This window comes from Panulirus ornatus, chromosome 30 (assembly GCF_036320965.1).
Source record: "Panulirus ornatus isolate Po-2019 chromosome 30, ASM3632096v1, whole genome shotgun sequence".
NCBI lineage: Eukaryota > Metazoa > Arthropoda > Malacostraca > Decapoda > Palinuridae > Panulirus > Panulirus ornatus.
In genome coordinates, this window is record NC_092253.1 from 6,870,199 (window position 1) to 6,894,268 (window position 24,070).

Sequence of the window (24,070 nt, forward strand, 5' to 3'; positions counted from 1 at the left end):
GTGAATCAGTCTCAAAGTTACACCTGTGTGTAAAGGCATCCTGGACGCAACTGGTTTTCCAGATTTCATCTGGAAACAACTTATCGTCGAGGTATTCAGCCTTAAAGGGTGGGGGAGATGGGGGTGGTTGGGTGTTAGACCTGGTGAAATAGATAGATTAGTTCGTGAAGGAAGGAATGCATTCCAGGCTCAGGGACATGATAGTGCTATCCGAAGGAACGAAGTTCAAGGTCCTTCCTGAGACTGGAATACGAAGACGCTGTTAAAGTGATGGGATGAGAGACTCAACAAGTATCAGACTCACTGGGCAAGGGAGCAGCAGCGACTGATATCTTCAGGCATCAACGAGACAGACTCTCGAGAATTCCAACATGTACACACGAGACATAAAACTTTCTTCCATTTTTTCCAGGAGAAGATCCTGGAAAAAGACTTCTAAAGTTCTTGACTAGTAACCAGCTCTGATGCGAAACATTAATGGTCTCTTTTACTGATAGATTCTCTCTCAGAGACGAGGAGGACCATTAAATTAAACTGGGGCGAGTCAATCACCGGGAAAAGACTTGATTTAAACGTTCGAATGATACGGAACTGGAAGGTATTTGGGTCAAGGTCCACAACTGAGAGGAATGCACGAGGAGGGAAGACTTCAGTGCCACGTCCAGGCGGCTTAGAGAAGAGAGAGAGAGAGAGAGAGAGAGAGAGAGAGAGAGAGAGAGAGAGAGAGAGAGAGAGAGAGAGAGAGATCCCATTTTCCATGCTCGCTTAAAACGAATACAACTCCAATACTCTCCAGTGCAAAAATAAAAGGGGAGAGAGGTAAAAAAAAAAAAGAAGAATGGGATTCTAGCTTCCAGACAGGAATGAGGTATTACTACCCAGTGATATTCCAGTTCCAGCGACTGATGGTGAAGGAGAAGACCTTGAAATCAATTCTTCCATGTCTTATCGACATTAAATGTTAGATCGTACATGACTTCATAATCGCCAAGGAAGATTGGTTCATGGCGTTTCTGCCAAAGCGAATGTTAAGCATAGATAGTTTAGATAAAGCTTTTGACATCTTTCTGAGGTTGTTTTAAAAACAAGTGTCTTTGCGTACGTGAATGCATTTATGGGAGATGTATTTAGAAAAAATAAAAAAAAGCCAGGGTGCCACAGACCCTAACCCTTCTAACTTGGCTTTTTATCCCAAAAGAAACAAAATCAATCCATATCAAATAATGTGTTTTACACAAAATAATAAGGGAAAAAGAGTAATGAAAAAATGTGCTTGATATTTGAAAGGAATTTTTTTAGAGATAAAAAAAATACATATATATCATGGCTAGAGAATTATTAGGTTATGTGATAACATTCCACCGTTTTTATCTGAGTAAAGTATTCGTGAAAACATGATGAAAGTGAAAAAAAATTGTAAATATCAACTGTGACAACTGAAAACAAAAACGTGCGTTATTTCGGCGTTATTCTATTAATATACAGGTAAATGCTATGTCAGCGTTGTCACTAGAAACATGAAATGCATTTAAACTGCTATTTTCATGTGGCAGGAAAGCAGTGGCTTGAATAGTGTTGGTAGACCAGGTATTAGAATACTTCCAATATATATATATATATATATATATATATATATATATATATATATATATATATATATATATATATATATATACATATATATATATATATATATATATATATATATATATATATATATATATATATATATATATATATATATATATATATATATATATATTCCTATGAGTCCACGGGGAAAATGAAACACGATAAGTTCCCAAGTGCACTTTCGTGTAATAATCACATCATCAGGGGAGACACAAGAGAGAAATACAAGTCAGTTGATATACATCGAAGAGACGAAGCTAGGACGCCATTTCATTTTCCCCGTGGACTCATAGGAATATCTTGATCACGCGCAAAATTGTGCTCCTTTCTAATATATATATATATATATATATATATATATATATACGGTGTGATATATTGCTGCAAACAAAATGGTTGACATTGGTAAAATACGATTTTCCTGAGAGCGGAGACGCACTACGATAACCCATCGAAGAAACGGAGATGACAAAAGACAATGACGTCACCTCAGGAAGACCTGCTTCCGAACAGGATCTCATGAAAGTCGGATTTCTTTACGGTTTAGGTTCTTTTATGTTTTTGTTTTTTTCCTTAGAATTGGAATCCCTTTACGGATGATGTCCTGTATGGAATTCTCCTTTCTTTTGCTTTTTTTTTTTTTTTTTGATAGACTGTTTTCGCTAAGGAGACGAGTTTGTTTTGAAGACCAGCCTCTCTTACAGGCAAATCCACTGAGACTCGAAATCCTTTCAATAAATCGAATGCCTTTCAGAGGATCGGAAGAGGAGGAGGAGGAGGAGGAGGATTCGAGGACTTGCCGAAAGCAGAGGCGTCGTAGAGGGTCATGATGAGGACGAGGAGGGTGGGTGTTGGAGACCTTGGGGGAGGAGGGTGTGTGGGTGTTGGAGACCTTGGGGAAGGAGAGTTGTGGGTGTTGGAGAAGTCGTTTAATTGGCTCTCATTGGATTTTTCTCTTGAGTCCGGGAATTATCTTGGTAAATCGACGCTCTATTGTCTCTAGTTTATGTCTTTTTTCTATTAAAGAAGATGATTAAAAGTGAATATAATATTCAAGATGAGGACATGGTAATGAACTGTGAGGGGTGAAGATGAGGACATGATAGTGAACTGTGAGGGAGTGAAGATGAGGACATGGTAATGAACTGTGAGGGGTGAAGATGAGGACATGATAGTGAACTGTAGGGAGTGAAGATGAGGACATGGTAGTGAACTGTGAGGGGTGAAGATGAGGACATGATAGGGAACTGTAGGGAGTGAAGATGAGGACATGATAGTGAACTGTGTGGGAGTGAAGATGATTCCCCCTTGACTTAGATTCAACAACTCTTTATATTAGTTCAGGAATCTTGTTCGGCCTTTGTTGACTGCTTCTGTACAACTGCTGGCTTGCCTCAAAATCACCCAAATTGAGACTATTAAATCCAAGTAGAAAAGTTACAGATCAGGACAATTAAGATGGGGGGGGGGGGGGTCGGTCAGAATTAAGAAAGCTGGGGATACATGGAAAGATGAGAAAGATAAGAGGCCTTGAATTTGTCCATCACGAAAGAGAAAAGATTAAGGAGTGATCTGGTCACAACCTTTCAGTATTTTTAAACCTGTCTGATATCAATAATGAACAGTTCTTCTGAAAGATACAAGGATATAACCACCAGAATCCATATCATGATACTAAGAAACTTGGTATGAAAAGATATTTAGAAGTAGTTTCACAACATAAGAGATACAAACGGAATGGTGAAACTGTGGGTGTGGATAGCAAGCAAAAGTTTCAAGTAGTTTATGATAGTTGAGAAAGTTCAAGAGATGAGGGGGGCCCCATGAGCCTAGATCTTTCTTCCCGTACAGTAGAAATAGGTAATTGCTCTCTCTATGTGTGTGTGTGTGTGTGTGTGTGTGTGTGTGTTGGCTGACATCAGTGGTATAAGGTAAGAAGGAGAGGATAAGTTAGGTTTGGCGTCAGTAATATAAGGGATGACGAAAGGATAAAGGGGTTGGGCATCAGCGGTTTAAAGGATGAGGGAAGGATAAGCGAGGTTGACATCAGCAGTATAAGTGAGGGATGAGGGAAGGATAAGTGAGGTTGACATCAGTAGTATAAGGGAGGGATGAGGGAAGGATAAGTGAGGTTGACATCAGCAGTATAAGGGAGGGATGAGGGAAGGATAAGGGGGAGTTGGGTGGATGAGTCATCAACAGACTGGACTCCTAAAAAGGAAGAGCTCGTAGCTCTGTAACGATCTGGAGAGAGAGAGAGAGAGAGAGAGAGAGAGAGAGAGAGAGAGAGAGAGAGAGAGAGAGAGAGAGAGAGAGAGTTTGTGAGGTACATGCAGGAGAGTATAAATATTTCGGTAAACAGACTTTAAAGGGAGCCAGAACGTAAGGAACCTATACCTTCCAAACCCCATATAAATGTTTACCACACTTATAATGATACAGCCAGCAGATTGTAGGGAAAAATCCTCATAGCAGAATTTCCCCGTGATTCTCTATGAAAGAACTGAAATGAATCAGTATATTCGAGATTTTACGAATTTATTGTCACATTTAATATGTAAACATATTGTAAGACTAAGTTGTGGACACATTATTTATATATTAAAATATCTATTAAAAAGTGTGGATTACTCTTTTGTGAAAGACATGTAAAATCTTGATTAAAAATTATATTTTTGACTTTCCTTTCAGAACCAACCAGTCAGTCCTTCACTGAGCAAAACAAACATGGCAGACAAGAAACCTGGGGCGCCTACTCCAAAAATGCTCACGAAAAGTGAGGGAGAAGAAATAGTACAGAAGTTTCAACAACTGAGAAATGAACAGAGGTCCTTAATGGCCAAAATCACCGAGCTGGAGCAAGATCTGAACGAACATAAGTGAGTAATGATGATAGGTAGTTGTAGCCAGACATGGCTGCAGGGAAGCGAGTCATGCTTCTCGCGAACTGTCAGGGTGGAGTTCGCTGAACCACCTGTGAGAAATGACAGTTTATTCTAATGTTACCAACAGATGATGGGAGGAGGTTTATGGGCTGTGTTATTGCATGTGATGAAATAAATATCTTGGTATGGATAATACATAAGTACGTCCTTGATGTGGTGGATAATAGTTATATACTAAGTAACTACTCATGCGGTACCGTACCATCAGCAGGAAGGCTACGGTAGAGTTATTCAACATTAGAGACGTGGAGGCTCACTTATTAAGATTTATGAATAACATATCAGTACATTAAATGTATTGAGGGCTACTCTCTTAACCCTTATTAGGGTACGTTAGGCTAGATTGGTTTTCTTGGGGTTTTTAGATTTTTAATAATTCTCTTTTTACAAGAAATCTAATACCAATTGAAGATCCTCTTTGTGTTCTAGGATCCATACAAGTAAATATTACTGATGTATCTTATTTTCCTTGAAACAATAATGTATGTGTATGAAACAATAATGTATAGACCTTCCCAAGCTCGAGATACAATATCATATACATCGCTGTGACCTGCTTTGTGTATTGATAGCAAGTCAGAGTTCAGTGTTGGTAAGCTTAGAAGTTTTAGAATGAATGTATAGAAGAAATTGGGTTTAAAATCTAGTTTAGCTCTTCTTTTTCATTAGCCTCTGATACTGAAGGTTTACGTTCCCCAATGCAAGTATAGTATTTTAGAGAATATAGTAATAGTTGCAGAATATGGTTTATAGTATTATTATTTATGAAAGAATGTTAAGATCATAGTAGTGAGGGTTATGTGTATTAAGAAGAAATGTAGTGTTAGTTTATATGAAATGTGAAACACATTTTAAAACTCAACGGAGTCAAAGAATGCCTGACCTCTCCTAGTAACTGAAAAGTGTACTTAGAAATATCCCAGCATTGATTTGGTCTGCCCCAGGAATTGCATTGCCACTTGCTTTGTCATTTATGTGTTTTCTTTGGGTAGCATTTACGCTTTGCTCGGTCATGGGTGTGAATGATTTATTCCGAGTAAGATATTTCACATGAAGATGAGTCCTAACTGGTAGGGAGGTTAGATAAGGTTTTCATAGGTTTTGTTGATTTTTGTTTAGAAGTGCTTAACCCTTCTTTTGCATTACATAACCCAACAGATTTCTTCATATATGCATTTATATATGCTTTAATGAATTTTGTTGAATAGTATATAGTTATTCATATGTTCATTAGGGGCTCCTGCAGCTTCAAGGTTACACTGCTGCTAATAGTAGAGAAAAATTTGACTCCTTTAGAGTGAGAAGTTTTTTGACAAGATTGTACTTCCAGTGATACAGCCTTGTCAAAAGTGATTTTTAACTTGTTGTGTAACCTTGTGCAGGCAGAGTCTAGTAATACCAGGTTTGCATACACACACACACACACACACACACACATTCACTAAGGAAAAGAAAAGGTTCACGGTGTTGATTGAAATCATAATTCATATTGGTCTTCGAATCGCATGAATTCAGAACAAGAGTTAGGATAGAGATTTACAGTAATGTTTCTCTTTTTTATTTACTATCAACATTCTCAGGATTGTAATTGAGACTCTTCAAGATGTTTCTCCTGATCGGAAGTGTTTCCGCATGGTTGGAGGAGTCCTTGTAGAACGAACTGTGATGGAGGTTTTGCCAGCACTACTGAACAATAGAGAACAAGTAAGGGTTTTAGACAAGTTATGAACATCATATCTTCATAACTATGTCATTTCCTGTAGTATATTTTTGCACTGATTGTAATTATCTGTTGACTTATTATTGCTTATAAACTATAAACCACCTTATCACATAAACTGCTACTTTTGTTAGATAATGAAGTACAGATTCACTTCTAGTATCACCATTTGATTATGTATTGGTTCCTGCCTTCATTTAAGTTTCCAGCTCCTATTTGAGTCATCAGCCAATAAGAATTTAATTAGTGTTAGGATAAAGAAACATTATTGTTTTTATGTGTAATGATCATAAAGTTATTAGTATTGTTATTTTGTTAAGAAAATTGTTTGTTCATTTATTCCTGCAAATACAGTTATGTGAAAATACTTTTTATAGAAAATATGTGTGTTGTGTCCTTTTTGTATTGTGTTCAGGTTTACAACTTACCATCCAATCCAAGAAGTCCCCTCTGTGGAATTCCTGCAGTGATCAGAAAGGTGGCCATGTCCACCAAGCAGGAAAACAGGTCATACATTGTTAGGATATTATATGTGTGTCTTTGTTGGATGAGCATAGTGCATATAAGGAATAAAGGCTCAATGTTTTCTGTGTGGAAATTGCATCTTTGGCACAATAGATTTTTTTATTTTTTGAAACTTCATGTTAGGGTTCTTTGGGTTGTATAGTTGATTATTAAAATGTGTGTATGTGTAGGTGAATATATGAACTGAGGACCTCCATACTCTTAGAGTGCTTATCATGCAAGTTTGATTCTCTCAGGGTTTTCATATATGCACATGCAGATTGTTAGATATACCCTCTTGGGTTATTGATATGCAAATTAATTTGGAGTATTGTATGAAAGTTTAATGTTGAGTGTGTTTTATATCACTGGCTTTCATATATTTCATTCATTGTAAGGCAGCAGATGGAGGCCAAAAATTTTACTGCTATTCATCATACAGAGGTTATGTAACCAGACCCTGTCTTCTCGAGGTTACAGCACGAGTGAAAAGCTATTTTTGATGAGGCTGTATCACTGCAAGTACAATCTTGTCAATGAACATCTTACCCAAAGGAGTTTGCATTTCCTTGCAACTGGAAGTAATCCAGCCTTGAACTGGAGGAGCCTTTAGTGAGATCCTGAATGACACCAGGACTCTGTCATAGAAATTTATCTGCGGGTAAAAAGAATTATATTGAAGATAGCTCTTCATATTTACTGAAGTTGGAGTTGAGAATGTTAGATGACTGACATATCAAGTGTTTATTCAATGAAATTATAAACATGTTTACTGGAATTGAGTGACTGAACAAAAGAATGAGATCCAGGATGCAAGTGGGTACAGATGTTTCCATGTTATTTATCCTCATATCATTATTCAGGCTTGAATTCTAATGAAATTTATAGACATTACATCATTGAGTATCATTTCTGCAATGATTCAAAAATTATGAATTTTTGCACAATCCCATTAGGTAATACTTAATTTGAATACACATAGAGATGTCTGTTTTTGATTTGATGAAATTCTAGTTGAGTATTTTGGGATGTTTGGTTAGAAAAAAATTTTTTTTTTATCTTAGAGCATATTTTGTTGAAAAAGATCTTTTATGTGTTGGGTTAGCATGAAGTATGCTGAGACCCATGTACTCTGAGCAGGTGGGGAAAACACGCAGTCCAAGACCCTGAGAGTGTTAAGTTTCATCTTGCGTACTTTGAAAGATGTGACAAGATGTTCATTGACTTTGAAGCAGGCACCTATTCTTAGTTGAAGAAATCAGAGGTGGTCCTTTCAAATGGCAGCCATAATGTTTCCTTTTGTATATGAAGATATAAAGATGGTTTTGTGTTAGTATGCTGGTCAAACACCCAGTTACTAATATAGGAACGTCAGTAGAAAGAATTGGAACATTGCGTAATTTGTAACATGCTGTAAAGATGCTCAACCAGGACGTATTATGCAGTCAACATACACCGTGGAGTAACCTTTTGGGCTATACTGGGCTGTGATCTCTGATTTAGTACATATGCATGACAGCTAAACTGATGTGTGAAAATGAGGTCATTGTTTGTTTTAGAGACTGCTTTGGTGATGCAGGAAAGGAAATTAAGTATTAAGAAAAATTTTATTTTTGTCTAGGAATAGAGGAATCTCAGAAGTAGCCTCAGACTCTTTACATTGATATATAGATTTTGATTGAAAGTAGTGTTACTGTGTCATATGGATGTAATTTCATTTATTTCCATTTTATTTTTCAGTTAACAAAGGTGATAGATAGCCTCAACTCAAAACTAGTCAGCAAGGGAAAGGAAGTCAACGAATTCCGTGCAAAACATAATATCAAAATTAGAGGACAAGACGATCTGAAAGAAACTCATCAGCCAGACACCACAACAAATACCCAGGGCATCCTTGTTGCTAGTAAATCCTAGTCATGTTCAGTAATCAGTTTACATAGTTGGCTGTTTTACAGTCTTTCTTCAGCTGGATATTCAGCAAGGGCTCCAAACTTGGAACTTTAACTCAGTTTTTACTTTTTGGTTGAACTAGCTTAAAAAGTGGCTGAAATCTTAAAATTGTCCAAGTTCAGTTTAGTATGGCTGAGATTGGAATCCTGTACAACTCTTCCTGAGCTTTTATTTCACAGGAAACCATTTCACAGAAATTGCCCAAGAACTGACAAAGATTTTTTCAAAGTTCATGGACGAATGGGTGAGGACATGTGTGAATGTCTGTTTCATATGTGCTGTAGTTGATATGAAAATAAATGAGGCATATTCAATCAGTAATAGGCAAGATCACCACTGCCAGAAGCAAAGTGTCTTCACCAACATGGAAATAGGCATACAGTTTTCATGTTCATCTAATGTCATATGTTGATAAAATTTTGCTTAATATTTCAAAGCAATAACAGGAATCCTGGGCTTTCTTTTATTTTGAGCCTGCGTGACAACTTCTCATGTTCCATTTTCTCGTGTAATTCCTCAGTTTAAGTTACTTCTTTTGAGGACTGTTATGTGAATTTATGCTCAGTGTCTTTGATTTTTTTTACTTTACAAAGATTCATGCCTTTAGCATAAACTGTTTTGTTATATGTATTTTTTTTTCTTTTTTACCCATGGTGTGAATTTGTTGTAGCAAAGGTACTCATCAGAAACTAGCTTGAAATTCTATGTCAGTAAAATTATACTAATTTGGCATTGCTCTTGATATAAAAGGTTGCTTCACAAAGCTTTTAAATGTATCAGATGGTTGTGACTTTTTTTTCTTTTTTTACGGACTATTAGTAATTGTACAGAGATGGTAATTTGTGGTAAATTGAATTTAGGCATTTATGTGTTGAAAATCTTAATAGTCTAACACTAGTGTGGAGTATACCATCACAGTTTCAGGTTAATTATATAGCAAAATACTGTGATGAGATATTTTGTAAAACAATCTGTATCCAGCTCAAAGAAATGTGGCTAAAGTGTGCATAATCGGATTTTCATAAAGTTACATGTATATGTATATATATGTGTGTGTGTGTGTAATTAGCAGGCAACATTGAAAGCTTTTTATCATTCTGTACAATTCAACAGTAATGTTCCTGTTGTCACAGTGCATTATAATTTGATTTATAGTGTGCCAGACAAGTGCCCATGATATAAATGATAGAAATTAAAAGGGGGGGAATATTGGGCAGTTCATATTACATCTTGGTAATGTGTTGTAATGTTGAATATGTTATATTCTTTGCAATTGTAATGAGAAGGATGTTGAATTTTTTCATTTAATTAGCAAAATACATGATTTTGATTTTGAAGCTTAATGTAATTCATAGTTTTGTTATCCTTCTGCAGTTTCAGTATGACGTGTCAGATTTACTTTTGAAGAATAAGACCAAGAGCAACATTTGAGCAGAATTTGTGTAAGGGAAGTGTAAGGACATAAAAAGATGCCTTCTCAACAGATGTATGAGTTTGAAATCCAGGTATCCTAAACTCAAAGACTTTTCCATACATATTCGTCATTTCTTACATCAGCGAGGTAGCGTCAAGAACAGATAACTGTGTCAAAAGGGAAAAATCCTCATGACCCCCTTCTCTGTCTTTTCTTTTGGGAAAGTAATACATGGGAGGATTTCCAGTCCTCCACTCCCACCTCTTTTAGTCATTTTGCTACATGCAGGGAGTATATTTGAAGTATGCTTTTCCCTTATCCTTAGGGGAGAAAGAAGGGGTGTAAGAAATAGTGAAAATGTGTCAATTTTAAGATGTATTGAGCAGTGTATACATTTCTTTCTTCATGATTGTTCAAAGTTTCTAATGTAAGCAAGATAGTTACATGAACAGGTAATGAATAGCCTCATTCTTTCCCGTCCACTTTCTAGCTGTTGTCTGTAATGCACCAAAACCATAGCCCCCTGGATATCCACATTCATGCTCCACAGACCTTTCCAAGGTTTCCCCTGACAGTTTCACTTGCCCTTGTTCAGTCCATTGACATCATTTTCCCCCTGTACAACCTCTTACTCCAATTCACTCAGTCCTGTGCTCACCACACACCCTCTTGGATGTTCAGGCCCAAAGTACTCAAACCTTTTTAATCCATCCTTCTGTCTCCAATTTGGTCTTCCTTTTGACACAAATACCGTTTGTCAGCCTCTCCTCCAGCATCCTGTCCATATTTCCGCAAACCATTTCAGCATGCCTTCCCCACCTTTCTAAGCTATTCTCTGTAGTCAAAGAAAGATAGTTGTACTGCCAGATAAAGATTGGAAAAATAAGAATGAAAATTACAGGTAAAATAGATAGGGTTGGGCACAGGAAAAATGTAAAGAGAAGGCATGAACGCTGATGATATGAAATGGAAAGAATGAAAAAAATAATAGGACGTCAAGAGAGTTGACTGGAATAGCAAAAATAACCATGAGAAATATAGAATGTGGGTCAAATAAAAGATTAGATCAAGCAATAGTGGAAACAAACCGTTTTGGTGGAGATGCTGATGAAGTTTGCAAGAAATCCAATAACCCAGGAAATGTAGATAAGAAGTACAGAGCAAAGGACAAAAGTTTAAAGAAAGATTCTAGGCGAAATGTTTTATATGAATATACAGTGTTAAGTACTGAACTCTAGAGTGAAAACAATCACTTGAGTACACAGGGATAACGATATGAAATTTGTTGACCATAATGCGAACAATTAAAAAAATTTAAAATCAGCAGTGATCCATGCCACAGTCGCAGCTATGGTATTTTGAATTCCTAGCTGGTGCATGATTGTACATCATATCTAGAGTGGACAGAGATGAAATTAAGCAAGGTGGTTTTGAATATATGACAATAGTAAATCTAAAGGAAAACTGTTTTTGAAGGATAGAGTTGTGCGCAGGAGGATGGATGTGCTGGAAATGAGATGTTTGAGGACAATGTGTGGTGTGAGGTGGTTTGATCGAGTAAGTAACGTAAGGGTAAGAGAGATGTGTGGAAATAAAAAGAGCGTGGTTGAGAGAGCAGAAGAGGGTGTTTTGAAATGGTTTGGGCACATGGAGAGAATGAGTGAGGAAAGATTGACCAAGAGGATATATGTGTCGGAGGTGGAGGGAACGAGGAGAAGAGGGAGACCAAATTGGAGGTGGAAAGATGGAGTGAAAAAGATTTTGTGTGATCGGGGCCTGAACATGCAGGAGGGTGAAAGGAGGGCAAGGAATAGAGTGAAATGGAGCGATGTGGTATACAGGGGTTGACGTGCTGTCAGTGGATTGAATCAAGGCATGTGAAGCGTCTGGGGTAAACCATGGAAAGCTGTGTAGGTATGTATATTTGCGTGTGTGGACGTGTGTATGTACATGTGTATGGGGGGGGGGGGGTTGGGCCATTTCTTTCGTCTGTTTCCTTGCGCTACCTCGCAAACGCGGGAGACAGCGACAAAGTATAAAAAAAAAAAAAAAAAAAAAAATATATATATATATATATATATATTGGATACCTGGAGATTCAGGTAGGTCATTTGGGATGTTAAACCCAGTGTAACCAAATGATATATTTAACAAACAAACTACGTAGCAATGTAACGCTACGGAGGAGACATCAAGTCATGTAACGAATATTCAGTTATGAGGCAGAATGGTGGAAAGAGCCCCAGAAATTTCTTCAGACAAGACAAATATACAGATTTTCTCTTCATTGTTTTGGTATGTAATTGAGTCCGACGGGCAAATACCCAACATTAGTATGTTAAAGGACCACCTGATTTATACCCTACAGTACCTGTAAAATGTGAAACAAAAGAAAGCCAAATACAGGCACTCTTCAGTGTCTTGCAATTGGACCATGACTGTACTGAATTTGATTCTGATTCAAAATGAGAAGCAATATATAACCCTTTGTATTAACAAGAGTGAGAGGTCTTGCAGTAGGACGGAATAAGGAAATCTAATCATAGATAATTTAATATAGCATGATGGCCTTAAGTATAAAGCGAGTCTATGCAAAGTTTTGGAGAGAAAGAGGATGTGCAAGGGAAGATACTGAGACACGAGGGCGATACATACGAATCGCCCTTTTCTATATATATATATATATATATATATATATATATATATATATATATATATATATATATATTATCCCTGGGGATAGGGGATTAAGAGTACTTCCCACGTATTCCCTGCGTGTCGTAGAAGGCGACTAAAAGGGGAGGGAGCGGGGGGCTGGAAATCCTCCCCTCTCGGTTTTTTTTTAATTTTCCAAAAGAAGGAACAGAGAATTGGGCCAGGTGAGGGTATTCCCTCAAAGGCCCAGTCCTCTGTTCTTAACGCTACCTCGCTAATGCGGGAAATGGCGAATAGTTTGAAAGAAAAAAAAAAAAAATATATATATATATATATATATATATATATATATATAAAAGTAGTATTGACCTCCTTTACACTACCCCTTTTTCTGAGGCTATGCAAGCCTTTGGAGAGAAAGAGGGCGTGCAAAATACTAAGGCATGCGTGTCGATAAGGCCTCCTTATCTATACATAGATATACATGAAATATACTATTAACCTTCTGCATACTAAACATTCCGCGGGAAAAATGACATACAAGATCAAGGGGAAAGGTTAATGAAAAGGGAATGAGAATTCCGGGAACAAGAAAAGCATCAGGATTTGTGTTTACTCTGATGCTTTGTTGTGTAATCTGCATATTAAGTTCTTAATCGCCGACAACTGGTTCAGTTCAATTCAGTTCAAAAAAAATCATTTACTTAAAATAAAAATACATCATATGTAGTGATTAGCCATATCCCAAAACTGTCAGATTGGTAAATACAATGCAGTGTGGTCTACCACAAAATATAACAGAGCACGACGATGCGTTAGAAAGCACGTTTAAGTTGAGGTATAACTTCTTTGAAGGTAATTTGAATTCATTTATAGCACATGCAAGATTAAGATATCGTATAATGCATGACCTAGCAGGTTCTGTAACATAGACACTGAAAAAGGGAAATGGAAAAGTTAACAGTAGTATAGTATTAGAAAAAGACTAACACAATTAGATTTGAACCTTCTTCCTGTTTGTACAAATATGAATGTAATTCTTAGATTACAGATTGTCTCGTAACATATATTTACTTCCTAGACATATTCTATACGTCATCAGTTCATGAAAGTACTTTCTCACTCCACAAAAGCCTATCATGTCGCTGCTTCTGAGCGCAGCGCAACCTCAAAGAAGAAGGAGTCCATAGAAAGGATCCTGAGGTTTGTAAGCCATTTGGAAATCGTTGGTACTGTAAGAAAGTATTTTCAGTTCATTGCGATAACCGATGAATGTAACGATGCGGGAGATTCACTGGTACGTTGACAATGGAATCTTTTGGCATTTCTTAGAAAATACAGACGATCAACTCATGGGTATCTGCACTCAGGGAACACAACACCACTGGCATATCTTTACCAAAAATGATTCTAAAATCGTAAATAAAACCGAGGACCATCAACAGAACCTTACTGTATCTGAATTGTTCTATCTTTACACTGAACCTGATTACCTAACTTGATATAACCCAAAAATCACAGCCTAAGCTAAAAGAAAATAAATCGAAGATAAACTATCTGAGGTAAGGGCTTTTGATGATTTGCTGAACACGGTTGGTGGTTGGTTAGTTGTTTGGGCTTTAGGCCTATTAACTGAACAGGGTCATTATGGCAGTCAACGTCAGCTACTACATCCACCAACTAGAAAAATCTTTAACACCTGAAAAAGGTGTTAAAGATAATTCTAAGACCACAAATACGTTCTCACTATACACATGGCCCATGACACTGAACGCGACCATCGTCACCTGAAATATATCGAGACTGTTGAACGCAACCAAGCTTCCCTCTGGCGACAGCGGCTGGTACTAAGGACAATATCAGACTCCACCAATTGTAAACATAAACTTGTAGTATTTTACGGTCAGTGCTAATTATAGTATTAATTTATAAGAAGAAGACGTGAAACCAGTGGAATGGACTACTACACGACGATCAAGTGAGGAAAGAGCTTTTATTTTGATACTAAAAAGGTCTCATTTATGTCCATTGTGATGCTGTATTTTGATATGGTCTTATTTAAACACCATTTAATTAATTGCAATGCCCCATATGATTCCCTGCCGTTGTTATTGTATTCTCTGAACACCAGAGTGGCATTACATAACGAAATCATTTAATATGTAGGTATTTAGCGATGCGGTGCTCAAGTGGTTGATCACCAATTGATAGTAGTAAAGGAAGGTATAATTACCATCTCGGACGCCCACACGTTTGGAGCAAAAAAATTATTACTTTTCCGTTGGTTTTTGATATGCGCGATTCTGACCTTCAAAAGTCATTTCAGTTTGAAATATCCTCCTCCACTTCATCCACCGTGTATTCGGTACCGGTGTGGACCTGTTTTTTGAGGGGTTGAAGGAAATCACATAAAGTATTGATTTGTGGTAGAAATGAAGGTCAGATTCGTTCAAATGGTATCAAAAACCAGAGGAAATATACAGCTAAACTAAACCTTACCTTACAAACTTAACCTAAAAACCATGCAGAAATGTATATCTACATGTTTTAGTATTTTGGTATGTTGATATTATTTTTTCTAATTTTAAAAGATTTTCTGCCTTATTTGTCCGTAAAACATGTTTATGATTTGGTATACCACGTCAAAACCCCAATTAATATTGTGTTTTATAGGAAAATGCATTTTCCAGGAATGCATTGATGACGTTTACACGAGTTTACATGAAAAAGACAGACAACAGGAGGTCTGATTGGCCCACGACTGGGTTGTCTGAACAAAATAAAACTAACTTAACAAAAAAATTTAATTCTGCTCGGTACTTATTTAAGCTATCACCAACTCCCCGCTGCAGCACATTAGCCTTCTAGTGTCCTTGTCACTGCGGTTGTTTGTACGTTTATTTCTGGCATTTTTATCAAAGTGTTTATAGGTTTAGCATTCACATCATCCGATGGTAACTTGTTCCTGTGCTCAACACACCTACAGTAAAAGAAGCTTTTTCCCACGTCCCTACTACATCTTTGAGTTTTATCCCATTTGTTCTATTAACCTTATTTTCTTGTATTTCGAAAAGATGCTCGTGGTTTACTTCATCGAACTTTTCAGAATTTGAACACTTGAATTACGTCACTGTGAAGTCAACATTTTTTAAAGGAGAAGAGATCCAATTGTTTTAGCCTCTCTTTGCATGCCAGATTTCTAAAGGATGGGATCAATTTTGTCACACGTCTTTGTACTAGCTCTAATTTTTTTCTCGTATCTTTTGTAGAGGGTTGGTTTATCGTATATTTTGCAAGGAAAGTATTTTGCAGTAAATCATAGTAGAATTGTCTTGCAAGATATTGAGACTATAGGTTTGTATGCTCATTACAGCTACAGTCCAAATCTGGTTGTTGCATGTACTTACTTCATTTTTTTATTTGGTGTCTTATTTCAATATATATCATCAACATATGATGTAAAGGGTTTGAACTCAATATATCATCAAGAACTGATGCCAAATTTTTTATCTCTGTGAATAATATTAATTGTTGATCATTTTAGTCTGTTCTTTGTATATTATGTTTACAATATGTTTATATTTTGAACTCTGTATCGAAGGAATTTGTTGTTATGACATCTATATCTCAGCATTTTTATTATGTTTGATTTCTGAATACAGTAGGTGATAACAGATATTAAGGATCTGAATTTTGTAAATTTGAAATACGTGATGTTAAAGATATCGTTTCTGTATACCATTGTCTCCCAAAGTTGAGATTTTGATATCTCTAAAATTGAACTTTAGGGTCAGATCTCCATGAATTGTCTTTATTTGATGTTGCGGTTCTGATCTCTTTATATTTTCAATGTATGATGTCAGGGATCATATTTCCATGTATCAATCATATTTGATGCTAATGATTACCTTCTTTAGTGATCTTGAAATCATAATTAGAGAGCTGAGCTGTGACATCAACAGCACTTGATGTCCACACCATATTTTCGAATGTTTTCAGCATTTCATGTAAAAGTTTGTAGTTGATGGCTGCCCTTGACCCAAAGGGCCCACATCTGTATTACCTTCAGCATTTAATCCTTATGTTTATTTTCCTTTCATTGGCAGCTGTTGGGGCTCATTTAAAAAATGTGATATGTACATCCAAGCTTTCCTGGCTGCCCCAAGAATGAAATACAACAGTTAAGCAGACATCACTAAAAAAACGAAGGCTTTATTAAAGAAAAAATATATATTATGATTAGAGGAACATCATAAGGAGAAGCGGCTAAAGAGCAGCAGCATTTATAAGACTATATACCATCACCAACAAAGGAGTGAGTAGTTATAACATTGATAACCACAGTAAAGTGAGAGTGGCATAAATAGAGAATTTGAATGATAGCACAAAGTAAAAACAATCTGAGGAAAAGGTTTCAGTGCTTGTGACAAGGATTGTAGTTTGAGTTTATTGAAATGAAACTTTGTAATACTCACTAGAATTGTGTTTTATAAGCCATACTTCCTTATGAAAAGGACTAGATGTAGTTAATAGTACAGCAGTCAAATTTTGTATATCACCGTATTTTCTAGAATTAATGTGTTACTGTCCACATCTGTTTAAAGCATGAACCTTATTTGATATTTAGTACCAAAATGTAATTTGTAGTTGTATGAATATTTTTAAGCAATTTTTTCTGTGCAGTGACTGGAAGTAAATTTGTTTCTTACAGATATACTACTGTTTGAATTATGTAAATAACATTAATGTGAAGTCATACTTGGAATGCTTAAGAGCAGAGATACATAACAGACTTGAGGTGTGAGAAAACAAGTAGGTCACTGGAAAGTGTATGTAGAGGGACTAATGAACTGTTGCGAATGACAGTATTAGAAACATAAGTTGGGGGTAAGCCATGCGTAGTTCCTTGGCTAGTTGGTTGTGTTAAGGGGGTGTCATGTTTCGCAGCTGACCCAACTGGGGGAAACTAGAAATTGGTACACACTTGGGCTTACATCAGGCAGGTATTATGTATAATGGGCAAAAAAACCTCATAAAGTTTTATGTGAAAATTCTGGTGATCCCAGAAAATCAATACTGTGCATTAAAGTAGTGGATGGCACACAAAAAGTGTTTTTAGGAGAGAATGAATATGGATGTCCTTAAATGCCAAAGACCACCTAGAGGGGTAGCTCACTGGAGCACTTGAAGGTTTATTTTTGAAGGGACTTTCTTCATGAAAAATACTTTAGGGTGGCACATGACTATGAATGATTTCATAAAGGAGAAAAGCCATATATCAGTGTTAAAATTGCCTAAACAATATTGATAAGTGCTTAAGTAAATTGCATGGTAATTTGAATGAATATTCAGGAGAGAACCATATGAATGTTTATCATGAAGGTCCATAAAGAATTATGAATGCTTACATTGCCAAACAAGTCATCATAAAGAAACTGTTTAATGAAGAACAAGACTTTTCATTCCGAACAGGAGACATATGAATGTTGAAATTGCTAAAGGAGTAATTTAGTCATTCAAAGGACTGTGTAGGATGGAAGCTGTGTGAATTTTCACACTTCCAAACGACATCTCCCCATATGAGTTTTTTAGTATAATACATGATCCTTTCTACAAGAAAGAAGGTGTAATATGAATGTACATAGATATTACAGACCCTCCCAAAGAAGGTATTTAGTGAATCACATAACTTTCCTAACAATAAAAGCTTTCTGAATGTTAAGTGCCAAAGGACACCCTCAGAAATGAGTACTGTAAGGCACTCCACGACTGTTCATGCAAAAAAGAAACCATATGAATGTCCACATTGCCAAAAGACCTTCTCCCAGAAGAGATATTTAGTAGGACACATGACAGTTCATTCGGGAGAAAAGCCACATGAATGTTCACATTGTCTGAAGACATTCTCTCGTAAAAGTAATTTAAGCCAGCACATGGCTGTTCATACAGGAGAGAAGCCATATAAATGTTCACAATGCCTGGTGACCTTTTCTCAGAAAGCTGGTTTAATAAGGCATATGACAGTTCATACAGGAGAAAAGCCATATGAATGTTCACAGTGCCAAAAGACGTTCTCTCAGAAGAGTCATTTAGCAACGCACATGAATGTTCATACAGGAGAGAGGCCTTTTGAATGCTCAGATTGCCAAAAGACCTTCTCTCGAAGGAGTGCTTTAGTTAAGCACATGAAAACTCATACAGGAGAGAAATCATATGAATGTTCACATTGCCAAAAGACCTTCTCACAAAGAGGTACTTTAGTTACACACATGAAAGTTCATACAAAAGAGAAACCATATAAATGCTGTCAGTGCCAAAAAACCTTCTCCCAGAAGAGTCATTTAATGACACATATGAATACTCATACAGGAAAGAAGCCATATGAATGTCCACATTGCCAAAAGACTTTCTCCCAAAGGAGTCATGTAGCAGTGCATATGACTGTTCATACTGATGGAAAACCACATGAATGTTCAGAGTGTCAAAAGACTTTCACTAGAAGAAATGCTTTAGTAAGGCACATGAAACATCACATGAAACATCCCACGGAAGAGAAGCCATACAAATGTTCGGATTGCAAAAAGACCTTTTCTCATATGAGAGTGTTAGTTAAGCACTTGACTTTTCATAGAGAAAAGAATCCATACGAATGTTCACATTGAATAAAATCTCACATTGGAGACAGTGCAAAACACAAAAGTACTCAAAGAAGAAAACACATTGGAGACACTTAGTGCAAAATACGAAAGTTCACAAACAAGAAAAACTTTTCTTCTATGCTCATTGTGGTCAAGGCTTCCACAATAAGACGGATGAGACATGAGGTCATCCATAAAGGCTTGAGTGATATTTTTATCCAAGAAGAGTTTTGAACCTTGCGAAGTTGATCTTTTCATAAATTAAGTATTTTCCCTACGTAAGTATCTTTAAATGTGGTGACTGCAAGCTAAATCTCAAGTGAATTATAAATCATCAAAGTTTAAAGCAGTGATACACTTGGTAAATGATGAACTTCACTACAAATCCCCAAAGCTGCATCGGCTCAATAGATTTTCTAGAAGAGTAACCAGAGAGATATTATGGGTTGTTGGTGACTCATTCTTAAGGAAATCATTAAATCTGCTGCTGTAATGATTATAACTATGTATTTTTCCAAATTCACCAACCCTTTTTGCTGTTTTTCATAATAATGACAATAATGATATCTTTTTATACGTACTTGCCTTTCCCACATTTGTGAGGCAGCATCAAGAACAATGAATAATGGCCTCTGCATACATCCAGTATCATGCTGTTATATCAATTGTATTATTTACCACCAGAGCTTGCCATCCACAACTGGGTCCCACAGCCTGCTTCATGGTTCAACTTGACCATTTCTTTTGCCAAGGTCAGTCCAGTGACAGCATGTCACTCCTCATATACAACAGCAATCCATTTTTTTCAGTGCACATCACAATGTTCAGACCTTTATACCCCAAATCTTCTGTCATTTTCATTATAATAGCCCCACTTTTTGAAATGTGTATATTTTCTTTACATATTTTCTGCCTTTGGCTACAGTTAACTCAATAGACTTAGTATTGTATTGGTATTATTATTGTTGTTGTTATTATTATCATTATTATTATTATTATTATTATTATTATGATTATGATTGATATTATTATTATTATTATTATTATTATTATTATTATTATTATTATTATTATTATTATTATTATTTGTGGCATTTATGAATGTGGAGAAAGCATATGATAGGATTTATAGAACTGTCTTGTGGAGGATCTTAAGAATGTATGGTGTGGTAGGAAAGCTGCTTTTTATCAAAGATGTGAGGCATGTGTACTAGTAGGGAGAGAGGAGAGTGAGTGATTCCAAGTGTTTGATGTTATCATGGCAGTTTATTTTGTTTACAAATTGGGTGCTAAGGTAGGTGAATACAAAAGTCACAGAAAGAGGGGTGAGTATGCAGCCTGTAGGGGATGAGGGGGCTTGGAAATTGAGTGTGTTGTTTGCTGATGACATAGCACTGGTGGTAGATGCAGATGCAAGTGAGGAACTGAAATTAGTGACTGAATTTGGAAGTGTGTGAATGGAAGAAGATGAGGGTACATAAGGATAAAGGCAAGGCGATTAGGGTTAACAGGGTAGAGGGACAGCATAGTTGGGATGTGAGTTTGCATGGAGAAAATTTTGAGGAAGTGAATGTATTAGATACCTGGGAGTGGATATGGTAGCAAATGGAACCATGGAAGCAATAGTGAGTCATAGTGTTGGTGAGAGGATGAAGGTTCTCTAAGCATTAAAGAATGTGTGGAAAGAGAGGTTGCTATTTAGGAGGGCAAAAATTGGTATGTCTGAAGGTATTTAAGTCCCAAGGGAGGATGTGCTGGAAATTAAATGTTTAAGGACAATGTGTGCTGTGAAGTGGTTTGATCGAGTAGTGATAAAAGGGTAAGAGAGAGGTGTGGTAATGAAAAGAGTGTGGTTGGTAAAGTTGAAAAGTGTGTGCTGAAATGTTTTGGACATAACAGGAGAATGAGTGAGGAAAGGTTGACATAGAGCATTCATGTGTCAGGAGTAGATGGGACAAGGAAAAAGGAGAACATATTGGAAATGGAAGGATGAAGTGAAAAAGATCTTGAGTGATCAGGGCTTGAACATGTGGAAGGAAGAATGGCTTGCCAAGGTTAGAGTGAACTGAAATGATGTGATTTACAGGGGTTGAAGTGCTGTCAAAAAGAAAATAAGAATGGACTGAATCAAGGAATGTGAAGCAGTTAGGGAAAACCATGGAAAGGTCTTTGGGGTCTGACTGCAGATAGGAGGCTGTGGATTAAGTGCATTACACATGACAGCTAGAGCTTGGGTGTGAGCAAATGCAGCCTTTTTTTTTTTTGTCTCTTCTTGGCACTACCTTGCTAATGTAAGAAACAGGTATTTATTTTGAAAAAAGTTTATTGTTATTTTTTTTTGCATCATTTATACATATTCGACATTTCTTGTGTTAGTGATGCCGTTCCAGAAACATGAAAAAATAGCCTCATTCACTCACATCCACTTTTTAGCTTTTGTGCTTAATGCACTAAAATTAGTGCCTCCTATCCACACCAGTCTCCAAATCCCATTCGATGGTTTTCCTTGATTCTTCATATGCCATGGTTCAGCCCACTAATTCCATGTCATCCCCTGTAAACCACATCACTCCAATACTTAGATATTATTACATGAACCTACATATCTTCCCATGGATCTCTCATTATTTACTGAAGACAGTTAAGAGGAGCAGGAGTGTGTGACTGGATATTCTCCCATCTCGTATTAATCACTCTGAAACCAAGAACAGAAGAAGTAAAGGAAGGATTTTGCCTAGAAAGCTTGTTCCTGATGCTGTCTAAGGCACAAAAAAAGATATTATCATTATCATTATTATTATTATAATTATTATTATTGAGGATTAATGATAATGATGATATTTTCATTGAATTAACCTTTTGTCAGAGGTTGAGCATTTAAAGAGAAATTACGCTTAGTTTAGACAATAGGGCCATCAAAAAAGGGAGGGTGGGTTAAACAGACAAACAGTGGAGTAGCATTCTACTGATTATGGACAGTGTTCACAAGTCATGTACACCTGTTCCTGGCACTACTTTCCTAAGTTTCAAAATATAGAATGTTGTGATGTGAATATGCTAGTTAGAATCTTATATTACTTTTTCTTTATTTTTGTGGTAATCATTTAATTTCTGTGTGCCTATTTATTAATCAGTTTCTTTAAAAAAGATAATTTCAAAAGGTGACTGATATTATGCGTAAGTGAAAAATGGAAGAGAAGAGAATGATTTCCACATTCAAAAAGTGCTCTTACCCTTCCACCATACTGTGATCTTAAATATACCTCACTGAGCTGGGAGGACTTTGAAGATCAAGGATAATGTGGAGTTGAATATAATGATTTTTTTTCAAGGTATGAAAACCAATCTGACATGCACTATTCTAGCCTCTCATTTACAGGTCTAGGTATGGTTTGCATTAAAGGGTTTAACCCTTTCTTTGCACAATTAATTTTCTGCCTGATTCCTGAAGCATCAGTTACCCACCAGTAAAATAAATTGATGAATTTGACCTTTTATATCAATATTTCAATATTGAAAGAAGCTGTATTTTCTATGTCTGATAGCAATATTCCTTGAGAACCATATTGGGTAGTGAAAAATATAATTGTTTACAAAAGGAATCAAGTAAATTTAAAGAAAAGTGTTCTGTAAATGACATAAATATAGGTAAAACTAAGTCAGTAAGACCCTAAAATCCATACAAAATAGAAAGAAAATTATTTGAATAACAATATCCAAGATATAAAAAAGCTGTTTTTATGTGTTCCTGTAAATTTGGCAATTTTGTTATTGAAAAATAAAAGTCTCATTTTGCATGATTTTGATTTTTATAACTAATCCTTGACGATACAAATTTTGATTTATCACTTATCATTACCTTGCAGGTCAGCTAGTAGGCAAGTATGATAACATAAAAACATAAATTTCACCATCACGCATGCCACATTCAAAATGCTACACAGATTGTGAGATACTGCTAAACAACTTTCTTGAAATTTTTTTATTTACAATGCTATATGCATGATCTTTAGCTGAGGGATAAAAAAATCCAGGGTTCATGGTATAGAACATGGAGGGTAGCATGCATGTAGATTTGGCAGTTTTTCCATGTGCACGGGAATATTTCCCACTGTTGCAGGTGGAGACTTTTTTTCTGTAGTCGTGGGTTTAATTCCAATTTGCAGTCATTGGGTATAAATGTTTATTTGGAGGTATTCGAACTAAATGGCAAAAAGATTATTTGTGGATGGAATTATTAACTTAGATACTTTTAAGAATAGACTTGCTAAACATTTTGCTTCACACCAACGACTTAACATTATTTAAGCCAACTTAGCAACATGAAAAGTTAATATTTTTGTGTTTTTGATATATGTCCATATGTGTTCCTACTCCTCCCACACTGATGTATGAATTTCATATATCTTCCACTATCACAAACTGTCTGGAAGGGACCCAGTGGCCTGTTGCTATTTGAATTCCTTTGTATTCCTTTGTATGTCAAACTTCAGTTCATGGACAAAAAACATTCATAGAACAAAACTAAATGAAAATGGTGGCTGGTCTTAGTGTCTGTTTTCAATGAATTTCATATTCCTTGTTTTCTCTCTCCTCTTAAAAGTGTATCTTA

General features: G+C 36.2%; 1 protein-coding gene and 1 long non-coding RNA gene across 2 annotated transcripts; both read left to right on the forward strand.

Moving 5' to 3' along the window:
- Positions 1-4,328: 4,328 nt before the first annotated feature.
- Positions 4,329-10,099, forward strand: Pfdn2 (prefoldin 2). Its single transcript, XM_071679666.1, has 3 exons — positions 4,329-4,511; positions 6,158-6,281; positions 8,542-10,099. The coding sequence occupies exons 1-3, from the start codon at positions 4,360-4,362 to the stop codon at positions 8,713-8,715; spliced, it is 450 nt and encodes a 149-aa protein (XP_071535767.1). The 5' UTR covers positions 4,329-4,359; the 3' UTR covers positions 8,716-10,099.
- A 4,397-nt stretch (positions 10,100-14,496) lies between these two features.
- LOC139758367 (uncharacterized) lies at positions 14,497-23,257 on the forward strand. Its single transcript, XR_011714807.1, has 2 exons — positions 14,497-14,798; positions 16,927-23,257. It is a non-coding gene; the product is annotated as an uncharacterized lncRNA (long non-coding RNA).
- Positions 23,258-24,070: the final 813 nt, after the last annotated feature.